The sequence below is a fragment of the Barbatula barbatula genome, assembly GCF_947034865.1.
Source record: "Barbatula barbatula genome assembly, chromosome: 6".
NCBI classification, from domain to species: Eukaryota; Metazoa; Chordata; class Actinopteri; order Cypriniformes; family Nemacheilidae; genus Barbatula; species Barbatula barbatula.
This window is the reverse complement of record NC_136765.1, coordinates 227,286-250,831: the sequence shown is the minus strand read 5'-3', so window position 1 is coordinate 250,831 and position 23,546 is coordinate 227,286. Positions and strand designations below refer to the sequence as shown.

Here is a 23,546-nt window from a genome sequence, read left to right as displayed (position 1 = left end):
AACAAGTGAAATATACAACAGTGCAGATGTAAGGTAGTTGCAAGGAGGGGCAAAGAGAATTCAGAGAGAGAGAGAGGCACAAAAACTTAGATATTTTCTATTTGGTGTCTTAAAATAATTTAAACCAAAAATCACATAGAAACAAATTAAATGATGGTGTACATTTTCTCCATTTGCATATGAATATCATATTTACCCAACAATCATTGAGCACGTGCTGTTTGTTTCTTAATTGTGACGTGAGACAATTAAATTAAACTGTATAGGTTTTCCAAACCGAACATTCTCGAGCAAAACATTTAAACTTATAAAAATATGGTAAACCCTTTGAATACTTTTATTAGAAGACATGTTTGGTATTGTCCTCCTGATGCAGAAAAACACATGAAACAAGCGCCATGTAACGCGTTCAACGCGTTTCGCAGTTCTCGCGGTACTTTGGTGTCATAGATCGATCGGTCTGCGCAACGCCGCCATGATGGGCGCGATGCACACACCGGAAGTGACGTGTTGCAGGGAGCGGGATACCTCTTTGCTCGTGCTGCAGCTTTGTTAAGTTGTGTTGTGTTGTTTTGGTGTGTGATCAGACATGAATCAGACTGCAGCGCGTGAGCTGTGTGTGATGGATCAGACTGCAGCGGATGAGCTGTATGAAGCGTTTGCTATGTTAGCCGGCAGTGACCCCGATAACTGCTCTTACTCAAAGGTGAGTGGATGCTTACACACATTCTTGCTTACGTGGTCTACGAGGACCGTATGATTTAGACGATGAACCCCTAACCATCACAGAAAACGTTGGCCATTTTATGTTAGAAAAGAAAACTCATTTAGCAGTTTTAAGCGATTTGGTTAAAGAGGAAACGGGAACCGTCCCCATAAATGATGTATACACACGTCTGCGTCCTCGTGTGTGTGACGTCATGACATTTGTATATCAACATGGATATGACATCATACATATGGTGTCTTGTGTACAACATGGCTGCATAACATCCGTTTCTTCATAATATAATACAGAAAAGACATAAAAAAGTAAGAAAATTACAACATGACACAAGGGGAGAATTCCGTTATTGTTCAGTTATTAACCTCAGTTGGGAAGTATTTTAGGGTATCATTTATTTTTTGTGCTTTAGGACCTTTCAACATTTTTAAAGACTTCATATACAGTTTAAAAAACAACAAATTTGGGAGATGATTTCACAATTCTACATTTGTGGATGAAGAATTTAGCTAGACGTAAAATTGTATTAGTACAGAGCTCATCACCCTTGCTTTGTAATAATAATCCAAATGTTATATCGTCCCTAGAGAAAGAGGTTGGGAATGAAGACATTTATATACATCACACCAAAATGTCTTTATCACATTACATGAGAAAAACACATGGTCCGTAGTTTCAACATCATTTTCACAGAATGTACATGTATTATCATCTTTACCAAAGCGAAGACTCAGTAAATCTTTAGAGGGGTAAATATTGTTCATTACTTTGAAGTGTGTTTCTTTCACTTTAGGAGGTATGGTGAGTGTTAGATACAATGTTCTTAGTTTAGTGATTGAGTCTTTATCAAATTTTTGTAGGATGTTATTTCTATTTTGGCTTTCAGGGTAAAGATAATCAGTAAAGCATTTTCGAATAAAGTCGTTTGTGCATTTTTTATCCAGAACAAGGATCCCTTGAATTGATAGTGGGGCCGATTGTGGTTGTATCGTATAATATGCCGTAATGTTTCTTGTTAGAAGGACAAAACCTTGGGGTAGTGCTTTATGTAATTTAGAAAAGTCTGATTTTGAGGGTTTGAAATTATGTTTGATGCAACATTGTTCATAATTGAAGAAATGTCCGTTGGCATCCATCAAGTCGACCATGGACCATATGTTTCTCCCATACCAATCCTCAAAGAATAGAGATCAGTTGCGGTGCAAAATATATCTGTTGTTCCAGAGTACAGATGTATGGGGTGAGAAGCTATGCACGTATAACATTTTCCAATACAAGAGTAATTGTTTGTGAAACTCTGACAGTGATATGGGTAATTTGTTAACATTGAATTCCTCTCGAAGAAGAAATTCTAATCCTCCAATTTTCTTGAATAAGGCCTTCGGAATACAATACCAAAAGGAGTTGTTGTGTTTGATCCAACATTTCAACCAATTTATTTTTAAGGTTCCATTAAGTCAATCAAAATCGATAACTTTTAGTCCTCCATCCTTTGTGTCTTTAACCACATTGCTTTTCTTCATATATTGTGGTCTGTTTCTCCAAATGAAGATTAGGTTGATTTGGTTGATAGATTTAATCAATTTGTTTGAAATGGCGTTGGAATAGGCTGGGTAAATACATCTTGATAAACATTCCATCTTAGTAAATTCGACCTAGTATTGATAAGTCCCTCTGTTGCCAAATATTTAGTCTTGATTTGCATTCTTTAACTTTATTTTCTACATTTAGAAGTTGGCTTTGTTTTTGGTCCTTGGAAAGGTAAATCCCCAGGTATTTGATTTCTGATTTAATAGGGATATTACAGATGTTTTTCATTGAAGTGTCATGTACAGCAAGCAATTCACATTTTTTAAGTTTAATGTCAGACCTGAGGCTTTTGAGAATTATTCAATTTTGGCAATAGTTGTTGAAATTTGGTTTCTATCTTTCAAGAATAGAAACCAACTTTCTATTATTTCGGAACCAGAGGCTTTGTTAAGAGAGAGACGACAAATTATTGGGTCAAGTTCTGTAATTGTTATTTGATTATCACATGTTTGTTTGAGGCCGTCCTCTACTTCTGGAATATGTTCGGCAATATCCTGAAAAAAATTCTGACAGTCCATGCTAGAAAATTTAGAGCTATAGAGCTGGCTATAGAATTTCCAGATTTCTGACGAGATCAACCTTTCATCTGTGACTTCGTTATTATCAACCATCAGGGATCTGATTCTATTTTTTTCCTGTCTTCTTTTTTCAAGACCACAGAAATATGATGAATTCCTCGCCCTCCTCTATCCACTTAGCTCTGGATCTAATAAACGCCCCTTGTGCCGTACGACTGTAAATTTCATCTAGCTTAGGTTGGATGTTTAATATCTTCTGTCTATCATCCTCCGTTGGGTTTGGTCTATTGCAGTACATATTTAAGCGATTAATAATGTCTACTTCTTGTTTTTCACTATCTTTTGTAATTATTTTACTGAATGAGATGGTAAATTGGCGTATTTTGTATTTTAGGAATTCCCACTTTTTTTGTAGCAGTTTTTAGCTACTCAGAATTGCCATATTCTTGAATTAATAATTAGATTTTTTGGCAGTAGCAGACTGGAATTGAGCTTCCAATATGTGTGTGAGTGGACATTGTTGTCATTGGGTTTGATCTGTGGTAAAATAACACTATGATCTGTTAGTGGTGCAGCAGAAACATCAGAGCTTATATTATAAACTAGTAAATTATTTGTGATTAACCAGTGATCAATTCTGGATTTATAATTGTGGCTTGAACTAAACCAGGAGTATTTAAATATTTCTGGATTTAAGTGTCTCCAAGCATCAACCAGATGTAGTTGAGATCCTTGCAGACGCGGTGAAGTTTGGTGATCCGCCCGAGCTCGTCCCTGAAGTGGCGTCCTGTGAACTGCATGATGATCTGACCAGGGCGGTTGGTGTTACTCGGCCCCAGTCGATGCACAGAATCCAGGATGAAATCCATCTTCTCCCTCCGGTGTGGCACATTCTTTCCGATGATATCAGAGATGATTTGTCCTGTGTTTTCGTCTTTTCCCTCCTGTAATCCATTTAATCGCAGGTTCCAACTTCTTTTATAACGCTCCAACTCTACAGCTCTTTTTTCCACTTCTGCCACTCTTTTCTCCAGATCTATTTTATCCCCTTTAAGTTGTTTCACTTCGAAGTGCAGTTTTTGGCACTGTTCTTTACAATCTTTGATCTCGGCAGAGTTAAACTCTACAGCTTTTGCGATGTAGGCTATGGTCAGCTTTAGCTCCGTTTTGAAGTCCTGCATCATGTTTTGAAGAATACAGATAGCAGCCAATATCGCAGCGTTAGAGGCGTCTCCAGCATGGGCATCCGTTTTAGTTCCTCTGGTGTTAGTTTCCATCCTTTCTGGACCACCATAGTCGTGTTCTTGGAGAGCCTTCAATTTAGCAATAGCTTCTGTGCTAGACATGTGATGGTCTGCAATATCGTACTTCAGGAGGTGCTCAGGGTCATTTACAGGATTCTGAATTATTATAAATTCCCTACGGTTTTATATCTGATTATGTAGAGTTAAAAGTTAATTCCATTGGTTTTCAAGGCTATGCTACAATGAGTCTGCTCTCTCCGCCATCTTGAGCCCGCCCTCGTATTGTGGAGACTGTCAGTACACGATCCGTTCTGAGCATGCGCGTAATTACGTATTAGAAAACGTCATGGTTTTCCTACACTATTGGTACCACGCACGCAGGCGATGAAACATTTGTATGTCTAACTAGACTATATTAATTTACATGAAGAAAGAACTACAAAGTCAGGGGAAACATTACAGTATTTCAAACTGACTTCACAGAACGCATAGTGAAATGAGACCAGGTGGACAGCAGCGAAGTAAATTGAGTATTGTATTTTATTTAACAGTAAAAAATATAAACAAAGTAAAACAAAGCTGCGCAAACGTGAAACAGATCGTGCAGTGTCGAAAATCGGCGCAAAACTAAATCATCATTTGCGCATGAGCGGTTTCTACATGCGCAAACAGATTGTGTACTGACAGAGACCGCTGCTGTGGCTGTCAAGAGTTTCTTTTGTCAGATGCTTCAGGTCTTTTGCCTTAAAATGAGCTAGCAAAGATGCAAAAAAACTATATTTATTACATATATATATAAATATATATAGGATTTTAATGTTCTTCTCATTTACCTTATTATATGAATATAATAAAACATCATAAACAACTATGGGTTAGCATAGTTTTAATGGAAACTATAATGGAATAATGCCCATAACGCACTACATAAATGAGTTTTGTAAAGGTTTTAATGAGTTTATGGTCTTAAAAGTCATAAGTTATTATTAAAACATCACTATTTAAAAATCTATAGTATATGCAGTTGTACACAAATAAGTTGTATCATTTTAACGTTTAATGGTATGGTGATGTACTGACTTGGTTTCCTGTCTAGTTTTTACATCATTAGTTGAGTTTTTCCTTACGAAAAAAACCTTTTTTACATTTATGTAATTAGCAGACACATCTTTCCAAAGCGACTTACACTGCATTCAAGCTATACATTTTTAATCAGTATGTGCTCTTAAGAACCTACTTTATATATCCAAATAAATTGATATCGAATCAAACTGAATTTCGGAAGAATATTGCATGCTAAGAAAACAAACTGTGAAATGTGTCTGCCCTGCCTTATATAAAACACAGTAGCAGCAGTTTGATGACTATTAATGGAAGACAGAAACCTGAAGGAAATTTCTCCATTCAGCTGGCTCAAGGTTCACCAAAAAGCTATTTTCAAAAGGTGAAATAATGTTCTTGTTTTATTTATTAGTTAAAATCTCTTTATTAGGTCAAACTCAATATTTTTATGAATTATAAAAACTGAATAATCAATTAAAACCTTGTGATTAATATGCGACGATTAGTCGAATAATCATTCTAATAATCGTTAAATTGAATATCAAAATAATCACATCAATCACATCAACACTGCCTGGATCAGCAGTTCAAGCCATAAATATGTAAGGATTGGTTTAGCCTTCTAAATGCTCTAGCCTGTTAATGTCCAGTTTGTCATTTTCTGGAGGATATCTACGTAATTCTACACTTTCCATAAACTTAATTATGAAACATTGGTTTGTTCCTCCTCACATAAAGCTATGGAATGAGAAAAGAAAAATGTGTAGTGCTTGAGTAAGGTATGAATCTGTGCATCCCTAACATGAAGTCAAACATCCGTTCCAAATATGGTTGTGTACTAGAGGTCGATCGATATTGGATTTTACCGACGGCGATAACGATAACTTAGGTGGTCAGTATCTACCGATTATTTACCGGATAAACAAAACACTTAAAGTAAAATAGCAATGAAGTGCATTACAACAATAAACACTTTTGCTTGAACCAAAACTGTGTTAATAAACATTAAACTCCAGCGTAACAAAATTATAAGTAGGTCATTTTTCTACCTTTGTAATAATAAAAAAATTCTTGTCACCAAATTAGCATATAAAAATGAGAGATCCATTGTAATATTTTACAATATATATTGTGGCGTTCACATGTGTATTTGTTTACATTAAAACGAATGTCATTAACATTAGCCGTCTCTATCTGCTTTCCATTTCGGAGGCGGGGCGCGTGTGCGTGTGTATAGCGTAGCCTATATGCACACACATCACTATACTGACAAATGCCTATCCACAGTCACAACAATAAAATGTAAACATTTTTGCGTCTATTTTTGTCAACCTGTTATGATTTCTGAAGCAAATAGGCTACTGATGTTAGCATGCTCTCAGACAGGCCAGGAAAACTACTGCTGTTCTCCATTAATGCAGCATATAGTCAGTTAATGAATGTCATGTTTACTGCAACTGGCTCTACTCTAAACCTGCATCTGATGTCTTCAGCTCAGTGCACACTGTGGTCTCATGTCTCCAAACCAACGGGCTGTCACTGTTAGATATATTTCCATCTCTGGAGGTTGCTGTTTCACTCTATACTCAGTAATCTCTACCTGCGTATCACAGTTGTGCTTTCCCTGCTGCATCTGGATCAAACGCAACCAGGAAGAATATCCGTAGGGATTATTACCGATAGTTCAAATGATCATGTAACGGTGGCGATGAATCTGCCCACCTCTATTGTGTACCCCACTTCATATTTCTGAAAGATTTCACCTGTAAAATAAAAAGAATACAGTTGACACACTGGAGTTTCAGGGCTCCAGACTGCACCTAAGATCTGCAGATTGAGCTGATGCTAAATAAAAATGAACCAACCTTTTATTATATCTCTAATGTTGCACATTGTCGCAATTTATGTCAAATAACTAATTAATACAAAAGTCTGTTTAATATAAACAAACTAAGACTTTGTTAGTGCTTTTCCTAACTTGTACGTTTTATAGAAATATCAGCATATCCACATTTACCAAGTTTGCAGAAAAAAAAACGCATTCCCTGCTGTTCAAAACATGAACTGCGATTCTTTTAATGTCCAATATGAATCATCACATATTATAATCTATTATCAAGCGGCTCACGGTGATTTGTTACATCCCTACTCCTTTTAAAATTGGACACAGCTGGACTTTTTCCCGCCAGCGATCTGCTCTGTTTACATTTACATTTATGCATTAGGCAGATGCTTTTATCCAAAGACACTTACATTGCATTACCCTATACATTTATACACAGATATCTGCAATCCCCTGAGATCCAACACACAACCTTGAGTTGATAACACAATGCTCTCACCACTGAGATACAGGAAAGCCTTATTTGATTTTAAACAACTTTTCTGTTTGGATGAATAAATGTAATATTTTATATAACTCAATAATTGTGATATTATCTGTTGTTTGTAAAGTGTTAAAGCCACTTAAAGGTACGGTAGGCCTACACATGCGTGTGTGTACAATATCAGGATGTGACTTTAAAAAAAACAATGTAGTGCCTGTTTTTCCCCTATGGGGCCAATGGCTCCTTAAATGTTTTTGTTGTCTGGAGCTCTGAGTTGGAAGATTTATTTCAAGAGATGCCAGCTGGAGAGATGATAAATGATGCAGAGAAGAAGAAAACTGTACCACACATCTTGAGCTGCATTTCTGTTTGAGTTCAAGTGGATGACAAAAGCACGCTGGTAAGAGGTCAAGTCGCACCGAAACCACATCCTCCACACTAACCTTTACTATATTATACTATACCCATAATGTACTTTACTATATTCCATATAATTAAAGGGGTCATATTTAACTGCATTTCAAAATCTTTATTGTGATGGACTGAATTCATTCTTAGTTTTTGAAAAAAATATTTGACCCTTATTCTTCACCGCTGTCTCTTCTCACAATCACTTCTTCAGATATGCTCTGATTGATCAATCTGTGACAAACGACAAGCCTTGTTAGAGATTGCGATCTTGTTTTTATCCTAATACGGTCCCTACAATGATGGGGCAGTCGTGGCCTAATGGTTAGCCTAACCCTAACCCTTACTGAGGTGCTCTAGAGCAAAGCACCTGACCCCTACTTCCTCCCGGGCGCTTCAGTGATGGCGGCCCACTGCTCCAGCTGTACGTGTGTTCACTGTGCGTGTGTTAAATGCAGAGGTCACATTCACTTCAAACCTCACAAACAGGTCACTTTCACTAAAAGGTGGCAGTCCGTCACATGTCTCGTCTACAATGGCGAAGGACGTAACACGGAGCAGTTCTGCATAACACCGGATATTAATCAGTTCTGCCTTATCAGTTTATTAGATAAAACGACAAGCAGATGGACCAGAATACATTTGCAAACATAAGTGTGTGAACACGCATGCTACATCAGGCAGTGTATAACACAGAACAGCTTCCACAACAGATGTTAAAGGTGACATTCCCAGTGATGCCAATTTTCAACCTTTAGTTGGTGTGTATTGTTGCTATTAGAGCGTAAGCAATATCTGCAAAATGATCAAGCTCAAAAGTTCAGTGCCAAGCGAGATATTGTCTTGAACAGGATTTGTGTTTTTCAAGGACTACAGAGAACAGCTGGAATCAGACTACAGCCCCGGGTACATGATGTCACTGTTCAGAGTGTTTTTAATGACCTCCCCCCAAAGGAATACGCCAAAGAACAGGAGAGACCTTCCTTAGAGAAGAGGAAGTAAATAGTGTTTGGTTCTCAGAGATTGTAATCATTTGACTGAGCTGCGCGCTAAACTACTTTCACTTTCATCACAGTCCTACAGCTGGTAATAAGAATTCAGATCACCAACAGTCTAATAACAGCTTCCGTGAATTTAACATCGACTGTGAAAGCTGTTCTGTGTAACACACTTATATTGTGTGTGTGTGTGTGTGTGTCTCTAAAACACTTCTATGAAACGTCTTTTGAAGTCCTGCTTGCACATGTCTCCTGGTCAATCTGCTTGTTTTATTATCCAACTCCGGTCCAATATAAAAAGGCAAAACTAACGCTTCTGTCATAAGTGTTAATTATTTTAACCGGTGTGACGCCATTCGTTTCCGGTGTTTCCGCCGCCATAGTAGGAAAATATGTGCGATCTCTAACAAAGATTGACGTTTGCACATGCACTAGCAAACCTCTGTTACACTTCCATCGATCTGCATGTTTTTAACTGATGAAGTGAAGCTGACACCATTGCTACTGTTTATTGCTAAAAGCCAAACTCTATAAATACATGTGCACTGAGAGCAGAACCGACCAATCACAACAGCCTGAAAAGCGTACAGTGGGGCAAAAAGTATTTAGTCAGCCACCAATTGTGCAAGTTCTGTAATTTTCATCATAGGTACACTTCAGCTGTGAGAGACAGAATGAGAAAAAACATCCAGAAAATCACATTGTCTGATTTTTTTTAAAGAATTTATTGGCAAATTATGGTGGAAAATAAGTATTTGTTCACCTACAAAAAAAGCAAGATTTCTGTCTCTCACAGACCTGTAACTTCTTCTTTAAGAGGCTCCTCTGTCCTCCACTGGTTACCTGTATTAATGGCACCTGTTTGAACTGGTTATCAGTATAAAAGACACCTGTCCACCACCTCAAACAGTCAGACTCCAAACTCCACTATGGTCAAGACCAAAGAGCTGTCAAAGGACACCAGAAACACAATTGTAGACCTGCACCAGGCTGGGAAGACTGAATCTGCAATAGATAAGCAGCTTGGTGTGAAGAAATCAACTGTGGCAGTAACACACTACGCCAACAGGGACTCAAATCCTGCAGTGTCAGACGTGTCCCCCTGCTTAAGCCAGTACATGTCCGGGCCCGTCTAGAGAGCATCTGGATGATCCAGAAGAGGATTGGGAGAATGTCATATGGTCAGATGAAACCAAAATAGAACTTTTTGGTAAAAACTCAACTTGTCATGTTTGAGATGAAAGAATGCTGAGTTGCATCCAAAGAGCACCATACCTACTGTGAAGCATGGGGGTGGAAACATCATACTTTGGGGCTGTTTTTCTGCAAAGGGACCAGGACGACTGATCCATGTAAAGGAAAGAATGAATGGGGCCATGTATCGTGAGATTTTGAGTAAAAACCTCCTTCCATCATTAAGGACATTGAAGATGAAACGTGGCTGGGTCTTTCAGCATGACAATGAACCGCCCAGGCAACGAAGGAGTGGCTTCGTAAGAAGTATTTCAAGGTCCTGGAGAGGCCTAGCTAGTCTCCAGATCTCAACCCCATAGAAAATCTGTGTTGCCCAGCGACAGCCCCAAAACATCACCGCTCTTGAGGAGATCTGCATGGAGGAATGGGCCAAACTACCAGCAACAGTGTGTAAAAACCTTGTGGAGACTTACAGAAAACGTTTGCCAACAAAGGGTATATAACAAAAGAATTGAGATGAACTTTTGTTATTGTCCAAATACTTATTTTCCACCTTAATTTGCAAATAAATTATTAAAAAATCAGACAATGTGATTTTCTGGATTTTTTTCTCTCATTCTGTCTCTCATAGTTGAAGTGTACCTATGATGAAAATGACAGGCCTCTCTCATCTTTTTAATTGACTAAATAAATCTTTCCCCACTGTATGGTGTCGGTGTGACATCTTCAGACACACTCTAAGAGGGGAACCAATCACGTTTGCTGTAGTCTTTAAAAAACGTGAATTCTGTTATAGAATACCTCCCTTTGCAGTGAACTTTGAGCGTTGCAACTTTGTATACGTCTCTTCATACCCTGACTGCAACAACATACAATAACCATGTTAACCATAACCACAAAAACTGGATTCACATAATATGACCCCTTTAACCAGTCCTTGCTCCATGTTTTGTGTACAGTGCTTCCTCATTATTTAACAACATCTGATTCACATCGGCTCATCCTGAGAGATCTCTATGAACTGAACTGAGTGAGTCAGATAAGAGACAACATGTGCAGAGCAGTGGAGAAGGACCCGAGTTGACAAACACTGTACTAAACTATACACAGACTATAGTATCATGATCTTTTCCACGTACTGTCTCATACTCTTTACTATAGTATACTATACACAAGGGATAATACTGTTATATTGTTATAATATACTGTACCCTTACACCCTGTTCGGTGTACCATATCATACTCCATATTATACTATAGTGTACTTCTTTCACTAGATTATGCTCATTAAACTTGACAAAGACTGTACCTATGTACTGTACTATTCTCTGTTCTTTCAAATTATAGTGCTTACACTATAGTGCACTACTCTATTCTCCCTTTATTATATAGTTGTCTTTACAACTCTACTGTATCACGCAGTAATATACTACTATAGTAAGCGTGCCATTTGATTTGTGGTGATACATTTTGCTACGTGTATTTGTTTGTGCCTCTAGAGAAGGATCATCTTCACTGTAAGATTGTCAGAAAATGGATGTGAACAGAACGCTGCACCTTTGTTTGTCTGCCCTAAACAACATTAAAGAAGAAGAAACAACACAAGACTGACACTCATAAAAATACAAGTATGTTTCACGGAATAACTCCTATTATTGCAACATGATAAAATATGCTTTTGTTGAATTCATAAGATTGAATCTGATTTATCCTCCTTATGTTTATTTTCGGGGTAGTACTGTCATGGGTCAAGTAATGTGTGGCATATTGTTGTATAATATATAGGCAATGCAACTATGTCAAGTCAGCTTTATTTATATAGCGCTTTTTACAATTTTCATTGTTACAAAGCAGCTGTACAAGAAAACATTGACTATAAGTAAAACATAAAAGGTTATGGAAGTCAAAACACAGGTCAAATATCAGACACACAATAAATTCCTATATGCAGTGTTCATTAAATAAGACTATCAAATTCTAGCAGCCCCCCCCCCAGCCAGGCAAACAGTGCAAAACAGTATGCAAACGGTGGCGAGGAACCCAAAACTCCATCGGAGGAGAAAAAAAACCTCAGCGGGAAATCAGGCCTAACCAGGGGATTCCAGTTCCCCTCTGGCAAAAACTGCAGCCTCTGCACAAGCTCAACAGTGCTTGCACAACAAGGCAAAATAAAAAAAGTTAGATTTAAAATGACCATTAATAATCTAATACAACTGAAGTTTTGTAGAGTTGCCACGTCCTTTGTCCTGCCCGCTCTGGTAACCTTGGAACAATGAGACAAGACTGGCTGAGAGTAGAGTACTGTTCTGCACCCTTTGATGCAACAAATGCATCAGTTGTTATTGGAAGTGTCCCTGGTTCCGGTTGATCTAACTAGTGCAGCCTAGATCTTTGAAATATATATATTATGATAGTCTAGTGTATGCTAGATGATTAAAAAGATGCGTCTTTAGTCTAGATTTAAACTGACAGAGTGTGTCTGCCTCCGGGACAGTGCAGGGAAGACAAAGTTTAGGCGCTAGATAGGAAAAGGATCTGCCGCCTGCACTTGATTTAGAAATTCTAGGTATTACCAACTGACCTGACACCTGAGAGCGTAGTGCACGTGATGGACTGTAATACGTGAGAAGTTCACTCAAGTAGTGAGGAGCTAAACCATGCAAGGCTTTATAGGTAATAAGCAAGATTTTAAAGTTTATGCGATGCTTTACAGGTAACCAGTGCAAGGTTGACAGAACGGGGCTAATATGCTCATACTTTTTTGTACGCGTAAGAACTCGAGCTGCCGCATTTTGGACCAGTTGGAGTTTTTGTAATAGGCCTGCAGGGCAACCACCTAATAGTGCATTACAGTAATCTAGTCTTGATGTCATAAAGGCATGTATAAGCTTCTCTGCATCTGATGATGACAGCATATGACGTAGTTTAGATATATTTTTAAGATGGAAAAATGCAATTTTACAGGTGTTGGCGACCTGGTTCTCAAATGACAGAGTACTATCGGATATAAAGCCAAGATTCTTAGCTGAAGATGAGGGTTTTATGGAAGATCCATCAATAATAATAAGCAGTATTCTTGGTTGTTACGTAGGGCTGTTTTTCGGTCCGTAAGTCCATAAGTAACACTTCAGTTTTGTCCGAGTTCAGTAATAAAAAATTGCTACTCATCCACTTTTTATATCGACTATGCATTCCACTATTCGATGGAATTGCTGTGTTTCATGAGGCTTCGAGGAAATATAAAGTTGCGTATCATCAGCATAACAGTGAAAGCTTACTCCGTGTCGCTTTATTATATCTCCTAGAGGTAGCATGTATAATGCGAAGAGCATATGCCCTAAGACTGGGCCCTGTGGTACACCGTACTGGACTTGCGATTTGCGTGATACCTCATTGTTTATTGCCACGAAGCATGCAAACTATGCTAGCAAGCAGTCAACACAAGAACGGCCGGCTACTGCTCAGAGGTTGGCAGCTAATTTACGGAGTCAACAGAACTTTTTTCACCGACAAACTGCAATTCAAGAGTCAAGTACCAAGGCAAGTTATTTGCTGGCATTCAAATTAGCAAAGGCTAGCAAGCCTTTCTCCGAAGGCGAGTTTTTGAAAGAGTGCATGGTAGAGACAGCAGGTCTCTTGTGTCCGGAGAGCAAAGCCAAGTTTGAAAAAATCAGTTTAGCACGCAGGACAGTGACTCGCCGCGTGGAACTGATTGACGAAGATATAGTCAGCGAGTTAAACAAAAAGTCGGAGTCCTTTAAGTTATATTCACTAGCACTGGATGAAAGTAACGACATAAAAGACACTGCTCAGCTCCTAATTTTTATCCGAGGGATTAACGACAGTTTTGAGATAACGGAAGAGCTTTTGAGCATGGAATCACTGAAAGGGAAAACGCGAGGAGAGGACTTATATGAACAGGTGTCTGCTGTCATCGAGAGAATGAAGCTACCTTGGAGTAAACTTGCCAATGTCACCACGGATGGATCGCCAAATTTAACTGGAAAAAACATCGGGCTGCTGAAAAGAATCCAGGATAAAGTGAAAGAAGAAAACCCTGACCAGGATGTTATTTTACTTCACTGCATCATTCATCAGGAGTCTCTGTGTAAGTCTGTATTGCAGCTTAATCACGTCGTGGATCCAGTTGTAAAACTTGTTAACTTCATACGAGCAAGGCGACTTCGTCATCGTCAGTTCATTACGTTCCTGGATGAAACTAATTCGGATCACCAGGACCTACTTTACCACTCTCGCGTCCGCTGGTTAAGTTTGGGGAAAGTGTTTCAACGAGTCTGGGAGCTCAAAGACGAGATTCGCTCATTTTTTTATTTAATGGGGAAATCCGAAGAATTCCCTGAGCTGAGCGACACAAACTGGCTTTGTGACTTTGCGTTTGCTGTGGACATATTTTCACACATGAATGAGCTGAACGTGAAGCTACAGGGGAAAGATCAGTTTGCGCACGACATGTACACAAATGTGAGAGCCTTCAAATCCAAGCTGGTTTTATTCTCCAGGCAATTGTCAAACAAATCTTTCGCACATTTCCCCACACTAGCCGTGCAGAAAGAGGCCGCCCGAAATGCGAAGAAATACTGCAAATCACTGGACGATCTGCACAGAGAATTTTGCCGTCGGTTCTGTGATTTTGAAAAAATTGACAAGTCACTTCAACTAGTGTCCTGTCCCCTGTCACAAGACCCCGAATCAGCACCGCAGGAGCTGCAATTGGAACTGATCGATCTTCAGTCTGACTCCGTCTCAAAGGAGAAGTTCAAGTCTCTTAAACTGAATGACTTTTACGCTTCACTTAACGAGACCGCGTTTCCAAACCTCCTGAGGACGGCGCAGAAGATGCTGGTGTTGTTTGGCTCGACCTACGTGTGTGAGCAGACGTTTAGCGTCATGAAAATCAACAAAGCCCATCACAGATCCAAGTTATCTGACCAACACCTCAGATCTGTCCTGAGAATTGCCACAACAAAACTAACTCCAGACTTTGATGCACTGGCAAAAAAGGGAGACCAACAACACTGTTCCCACTGAAATGGTGAGTTTTTCTGCTGTGTTATGAAAAAATGCATATGGAAAGTTTGGAAGTGCGTCTTTTAATTAAGAGCAATGCGCATTTACGCACAGCAGCGGTACAGTAGCTTAATTAACACGCCGCACATCGCTCTTAATTTAAATTAAAATTTTCAGCTGCAGGTAGGATATTTAATACAGCCCATGTCTGTGTGCTTGGCAACGATACACGTGTACTGTTGACGCGTGAAGGCGAGGGCGTCCGTGGCGAGTTTGTAGAGCGCGCGGTCAGGACAATCCATCCATGATTTTGCGGAGTTTAACACAAGTAGATATTATTGAGCTTGAGTATTTCGTTGTGTAATAATATGTTATGAATGTTGAAAGTGATTCCATTTTTCATTAAATGTTGATTTCTTTAACTTTGCACCTTCGATTGAAACTTATTAAAAACAGACGCAATCTTGATAAATCACAGTGCGTATGTTATTTTAATCTATTTACATTTCCTCCTCCCAGTATCTGCGAAAAAGTATGTAAATGCCATATCTTGCATATTCCTTGAGACAAATTTATTAACTGATAAGGGCTATTTTTCACATTTGAACACGTTTGCACACACTACATTTAATGCTTTAGTATATCCGGCCCAAACACTCCCTCCAAATGCTCCTGGCCCGGCCCCTCTGTCAAATTTTAGAACCCATTGTGGCCCGCGAGTCAAAAAGTTTGCCCACCGCTGATCTAGCAGCACCAATAATGAGATACCTCGGTCAGACGCCATAAGCAGATCATTTGTAACTCTAATCAGAGCTGTCTCTGTACTGTGATGTGCTCTAAATCCAGACTGGAAATCTTCATTAATCTCATTCCTTTGGAGGAAGGAACATATTTGAGTTGAGACTACTTTTTCCAGAACTTTAGATAAGAAAGGTAGATTCGAAATAGGTCTGTAGTTAACTAGTTCTCCAGGGTCCAGATGGGGTTTTTTGACAAGGGGCCTTAAACCAGCCACCTTATATGCTTTAGGCACATGTCCTAATGTCAGAGATGAGTTAATAATGCTAAGTAGAGGATCTATAATTTCTGGGAGCATCTCTTTCAGTAGATTTGTAGGTATAGGGTCTAACATGCATGAAGTTGATTTAGATGATCTAATGATTTTAAAGAGTTCATCGTGATCTAAAGTAGAAAATAAACATAATTTCTCCTTAGGGGTGCTGTAGTTAGTCGTTTGTTCAGCGGGATTCACTTCTGGTTGCATAGTTATAATTTTTTCTCAAATATCTTGGATTTTATTTGTGAAATAGTTCATAAATTCATCACTGCTATGCTGGTATACAGAATCAGAAGTCGCTGACGATTTATTTTTGGTTAATTTAGCCACTGTATCAAATAAAAACCTAGGGTTATGCTGGTTTTCATCTATTAGTGATGAAAGGTAGGCAGATCTAGACGTTTTTAGGGCTTTCCTGTATTTTTTAATACTATCCTTCCAGGCAATACAAAATACCTCTTATTTAGTTTTCTTAAAGTTGCGCTCCATTTTTCGTGCCGCTTTCTTTAGAGCCTGAGTGTGTTCATTTTTCCACGGTGTCGGTCTGTCATTTTTAATCTTCTTTAAGCGCAAAGGAGCAACTATGTCTAGCGTTTCCGAGAAGGTGGCATTAATATTTTCAATGGTAAAGTCAAGATCTTCAACGTTATTACTCGTGCTAGAGATTTGAGACAATTCAGGCAAATTATCAAGAAACGCATCTTTTGTAGTCGAAGTTATTGTTCTACAATATTTGTAACTTGGAGTTTGATTTGCCACCATTGGGTAGTGAAGCAAGCATGATACCAGATAATGATCTGAGATGTCTTCGCTCTGCTGAAGGATTTTAACATCGACCACGTTTATACCGTAAGACAATATTAAATCTAAAGTATGATTACGAAGGTGAGTAGGTCCTGACACATGTTGACTAACGCCCATGGAGTTAAGAGTGTCTTTAAAAGCCATTCCTAAAGCATCTGTATCATTATCTACATGAATGTTAAAGTCACCAGCAACAAGGACTCTGTCTGCAGACAGTACTAGTTCTGATAAGAACCCACCAAATTCTTTAATAAAATCTGTGTGGTGCCCTGGAGGCCTATATACAATAGCCAGAATAAATTTTAAAGATGTTTTGTCCTTAGTATTAGGTATTGATGCATCAAGTACCATGACTTCAAAAGAATTGTATTTAGGATTAGACTTCTGAGAAATGCTAAAAGAGTTACGGTAAAGTGCAGCAACACCTCCCCCTCTGAGGCTCGTGTTTATAATAATAATCTTGGGGGACAGACTCATTTAAAGCAATATAATCATCTGGCTTTAGCCATGTTTCTGTCAGACAGAGCATGTCTATTTTATGATCTGTTATCATATCGTTAACAAAAAGTGCTTTATCAGAGAGAGATCTAATATTTAGCAATCCGAGTCGTAACAGTTGATTATCTGTATTATGTTCATGTTTAGTTAGTTTAACGTTAACTAAATTACCTTTGAGAGGTTTACGCTTTATTTTATGTTTACTAATCCGGGGGACAGACACAGTCTCTATTTTATGATGTTTGGGAGAAAGTATTATCGCATGTTGTGTATTTAGTGTGTTCTGTGACGTGAGACGGCAAGCAGACCGTTGGTTAAGCCATTCTGTCTGCCCTCAAAACTCTTCCAGTTATTTATAAAAACAATATCATTCTGCAGGCACCACTCAGACAACCAGCCATTTAGTGATGATACTCTGCTATGTATCTCATCACCACGATAAGTGGGGAGGGGGCCAGAGAATATTACAGTGTCTGACATCGTGCTTGCGAGCTTACACACCTTTAATATTATCTCTAGTGATCTCCGATTGACGGAGTCGAACATCATTTGTGCCGACGTGAATAACAATCTTACTGAATTTATGATTAGCCTTAGCCAGCACATTTAAATTTGACTTGATGTCAGGCGCTCTGGCTCCCGGTAAACATTTGACTATGGTGGCTGGTGCCTCTATGTTAACATTCCCAACAATAGAATCACCGATAACTAGGGCACTTTCAGCAGGTTTCTCAGTCAGTGCGTACTGAGCGGGGCAAACCTGATCGAGACTGTAGTCGGAATGGTTTAGTTATGTTTTGACCTGCGACTACGCCGTCTCACAGTCACAAAGCTTCCCAGCTGCGGGGGTTGTTCAACCCGAACCGAACTGTGCGCGCTAATATTTGGTATATGGGATTGGGCATTTGGTATATGGGATTGGGCATTTGGTATATGGGATTGGGCATTTGGTATATGGGATTGGGCATTTGGTATATGGGATTGGGCATTTGGTATATGGGATTGGGCATTTGGTATATGGGATTGGGCATTTGGTATACGGGATTGGGCATTTGGTATATGGGATTGGGCATTTGGTATATGGGATTGGGCATTTGGTATATGGGATTGGGCATTTGGTATATGGGATTGGGCATTTGGTATATGGGATTGGGCATTTGGTATGTAGGATTGGGCATTTGGTATGTAGGATTGGGCATTTGGTATATCGGATTGGGCATTTGGTATACGGGATTGGGCATTTGGTATACGGGATTGGGCATTTGGTATACGGGATTGGGCATTTGGTATACGGGATTGGGCATTTGGTATACGGGATTGGGCATTTGGTATGCGGGATCGGGCATTTTGTATATAGGATTGGGCATTTTGTATGTAGGATTGGGAATTTGGTATATGGGATTGGGCATTTGGTTGGATGTTGACTAACGCCCATGGAGTTAAGAGTGTCTTTAAAAGCCATTCCTAAAGCATCTGTATCATTATCTACATGAATGTTAAAGTCACCAGCAACAAGGACTCTGTCTGCAGACAGTACTAGTTCTGATAAGAACCCACCAAATTCTTTAATAAAATCTGTGTGGTGCCCTGGAGGCCTATATACAATAGCCAGAATAAATTTTAAAGATGTTTTGTCCTTAGTATTAGGTATTGATGCATCAAGTACCATGACTTCAAAAGAATTGTATTTAGGATTAGACTTCTGAGAAATGCTAAAAGAGTTACGGTAAAGTGCAGCAACACCTCCCCCTCTGAGGCTCGTGTTTATAATAATAATCTTGGGGGACAGACTCATTTAAAGCAATATAATCATCTGGCTTTAGCCATGTTTCTGTCAGACAGAGCATGTCTATTTTATGATCTGTTATCATATCGTTAACAAAAAGTGCTTTATCAGAGAGAGATCTAATATTTAGCAATCCGAGTCGTAACAGTTGATTATCTGTATTATGTTCATGTTTAGTTAGTTTAACGTTAACTAAATTACCTTTGAGAGGTTTACGCTTTATTTTATGTTTACTAATCCGGGGGACAGACACAGTCTCTATTTTATGATGTTTGGGAGAAAGTATTATCGCATGTTGTGTATTTAGTGTGTTCTGTGACGTGAGACGGCAAGCAGACCGTTGGTTAAGCCATTCTGTCTGCCCTCAAAACTCTTCCAGTTATTTATAAAAACAATATCATTCTGCAGGCACCACTCAGACAACCAGCCATTTAGTGATGATACTCTGCTATGTATCTCATCACCACGATAAGTGGGGAGGGGGCCAGAGAATATTACAGTGTCTGACATCGTGCTTGCGAGCTTACACACCTTTAATATTATCTCTAGTGATCTCCGATTGACGGAGTCGAACATCATTTGTGCCGACGTGAATAACAATCTTACTGAATTTATGATTAGCCTTAGCCAGCACATTTAAATTTGACTTGATGTCAGGCGCTCTGGCTCCCGGTAAACATTTGACTATGGTTGCTGGTGCCTCTATGTTAACATTCCCAACAATAGAATCACCGATAACTAGGGCACTTTCAGCAGGTTTCTCAGTCAGTGCGTACTGAGCGGGGCAAACCTGATCGAGACTGTAGTCGGAATGGTTTAGTTATGTTTTGACCTGCGACTACGCCGTCTCACAGTCACAAAGCTTCCCAGCTGCGGGGGTTGTTCAACCCGAACCGAACTGTGCGCGCTAATATTGCTCGCATCCAAAGTGTTTTCTGAGATCCTTACATTCTTCCTATCCTCAGATAAAGATTGGATGCAAGACTCTTAATTCTGAGATCTTCTCTGTCAGGCTAGCTATTTCACTGCATTTATCGCATGTAAAGCCCTCGCCTGCTGACAGAGCAGGCTAAGCTAAACATTTATGGAGGGATATTTCAGTCACAATATAAACTAAAAGTCTAAAACTGAAAGTTTTAAACCAAATCTAAAAGTCAAAATTTGAAACTAAAAGTCCAAGTTGAAAATGAATTTGGTATGTAGGATTGGGCATTTGGTATATGGGATTGGGCATTTGGTATAAGGGATTGGGCATTTGGTATATGGGATTGGGCATTTGGTATATGGGATTGGGCATTTGGTATGTAGGATTGGGCATTTGGTATGTAGGATTGGGCATTTGGTATATCGGATTGGGCATTTGGTATACGGGATTGGGCATTTGGTATACGGGATTGGGCATTTGGTATACGGGATTGGGCATTTGGTATACGGGATTGGGCATTTGGTATACGGGATTGGGCATTTGGTATGCGGGATCGGGCATTTTGTATATAGGATTGGGCATTTTGTATGTAGGATTGGGAATTTGGTATATGGGATTGGGCATTTGGTATATGGGATTGGGCATTTGGTATATGGGATTGGGCATTTGGTATATGGGATTGGGCATTTGGTATATGGGATTGGGCATTTGGTATGCGGGATTGGGCATTTGGTATGCGGGATCGGGCATTTGGTATGCGGGATCGGGCATTTTGTATATAGGATCGGGCATTTTGTATGTAGGATTGGGCATTTTGTATGTAGGATTGGGAATTTAATCATTTAGCCAGTTAGGTTTGAGGTTTTGGGGATTAAGGATTGGGCATTTGAGGATGGGGAGTGTATGCAAATTAGGAGGCGTGGCCCAAATACTGGAGGATGGTGCTAAAGAGCACACTGTAATGAAACCAGAGCGAGTGAGTGTCTGGAGCGAGGATATGAGGCGCCGTATAGAGTTTAAATCAAACTGCGATTATGAATACATATATAAAAGCGAGCATACACACATATACGTTGCTTACATATACATGTATAGTATTGGATGTTCAAGCAAACACATATGAAAAACATGTGCGCACTAATGTGAAATCCATACCAATACATATTATGTTAGTAATGCATGCATGTACACTTTTTCATGCATACATATAAACTCGATGCGTGCAAAAAACATCTATAAAACTCTCGCACATACATATACACTCGATGCGCGCAAAACACATCTATGAAACACGGCGAGCTATAATAGCATTGACGTTCATTAGTCCTTTACTTGCTTGTGCAAGTTGCAATGAGATGATATAGCCGATTTCTTTAATAGTGTTTTACACTGCCTTACACGCATACAGCAGGATCCCAGGGAGACACTATAGAGATTTAGAACAATTGCCAGAATTGACAGTCTTTCCGTGGTTCGTTGTCAAAATGTCGAAACCAGAGAACTCGTTGTTGTTCTCGAGACGTTGTACCACGCTGCGCCAGGTTTGATGGAGGGAGAGCTGCTGGACAACTACCAGTCCCGCCACCGACATCTAGAATAGGCCATAGAGGTTGTCCACGTTATGACATCTTGTATGAGTAAATGTGCCAGTTAAACAGAAGCCGGAGACAATGGCACATTTCCCCAATCCTACTGTATGCGTGTATAAGGCAGTGTAAAACACTATTAAAGAAATCGGCTATATCATCTTCATTGCAACTTGCACAAGCAAGTAAAGGACTAATGAACTTCAATGCTATTATCGCTCTCAGTGTTAGATGTGTTTTGCAAGCATCGAGTGTATATGTGCGAGAATTTTATAGACGTGTGTAAAGAGTTTAAATGTATGTGGGGAGAACTCATGGGAGGTATGTGCGGAATGCCGCAAGGTGGATGTCCACCTGGGGGAGGTCATGGGTTGCCACGCAGGGAACCATCTCATGACGACATCTCAGACGGAACCACCCTAGTGGGGGGTTACTACATGTGGGGCACTAGGTCCGGTTAGAGCTATATGTAATAACTCAGCTTGATACCCGGCCATAGGCGGCAGGGCTGCTCCGCCGAGCCCGCCGCCCTGAGTGCTTATTGATGGATGGACGGACTGCCTATTCTTCACCCTTGGGGAAAGAAGGGAGGCAGCCCATAGCGCACTGATCCACCTAAGAAGGGGAATGACGCTATGCGCAGGCGTACGCCCCACGACTGCTGGTCTCACCTGTTGGCAAGACTCGAGCTGCCGAGTCCCCACGGAGGTTTGCAAGCCTCTGCGAGGTATAGCGTAGCCCAACCCGCAACTCTACAGATGTCTGCCAGAGAGGCGCACTGAGCCGATGCCCACGAGGAGGCCACACCCCGAGCGGAGTGTACCGTCACTCAAATGGGCACGGGCTAGGATCGGCACGCCGTAGTGACGGCGTGTGCGATCCAGCGCGACAACTCTCCTTGGAGACAGCACTCCCGTTGCTGACCTCCAAAACAGACAAGGGCTGCTCAGGGCCTTGAAGCCCTCTGTGTGGTTCGAGTAGAGGCGGAATGCGCTTACTGGAGACCCCACGTACAGGTTGGGTCTTTCTCCCGGTGTGGGAGCGCCTGCAAGTTCACCACCTAGTTCCCAAAAGGGGGGCGGCGGAACTTTGGGCACGTAAGTCGGCCGGGGTCTCAGGATCACGTGAGAGTCACCGGGCCTGAATTTTATGGAATTTACACGGAATGCTTGCAGGTGCCTCACCCTCTGGATGGACTCGAGCCCCTGCAGGAGAGCCAACCCCCCTCGCAGAACGAGGAAGGGGGCTCTCCGCAGGGCCCGAAAAAAAGGGGACCCAAAGGTCCACCTTAAGGTCCCAAGAGGGTACGGGGCGCGGACGAGGCCTTAGCCCCTCGCGCCCTAGAGGAACCTAATAATCAGGTCATGCCGCCCCAGAGGCTCACCAGCAACTGGTACGTGATAACCGCGACAGCGGGTACCCACGCTCCAATGTGGAAGGGGAGATTACTCCCCAGCCTCTCCTGCAATAGGACAGCACGTTCCTGAGCGAGCAATTCCGCGGGTCTTCTCCTCGAGAAGAGCACATGGACGAGAAGGGGCGCCACTTAAAGGCATCCAGCCTTGTGGGCATGGCCCTTGCCTGAGTGACAGTCTCCACCACTGTGGGGGGTAGATCATCCAGGAACTCGTCGTCCCATCCAGGAGCCAGACCCAGAGGTCCGGCTCGAATGCCTCAACGTGTCCATCCCCTGCGAGTAGGCCCTTCGCCAGGGGATTTGGCCAGGGGGAGTTGTCGTCAGGAGTATTAGCTCCGAGGACCAAGTCTAGTTGGGCCCGTAAGGCGCAACTAGCAGCA

General features: G+C 40.5%; 1 protein-coding gene across 9 annotated transcripts in view; it reads left to right on the top strand.

Moving 5' to 3' along the window:
- The first annotated feature begins 475 nt into the window (after positions 1-475).
- LOC306895701 (putative E3 ubiquitin-protein ligase UBR7) overlaps positions 476-23,546 on the top strand; it is a 39,933-nt gene continuing 16,862 nt past the window's right edge. For 3 of the 9 annotated variants that reach the window (XR_013786822.1, XM_079459160.1, XM_079459159.1), the window contains exon 1: positions 505-706. Coding sequence is in view for 5 of the 9 variants with exons in the window: in XM_079459160.1 (XP_079315286.1) it covers positions 590-706 (117 nt within the window). In the remaining 4 variants the exon portion in view is untranslated. Of the gene's footprint in view, positions 707-11,564; positions 11,694-23,546 lie in introns of those variants that run through there. The other 6 variants (XR_013786821.1, XM_079459161.1, XM_079459156.1 and 3 more) reach the window with 5 other exon arrangements.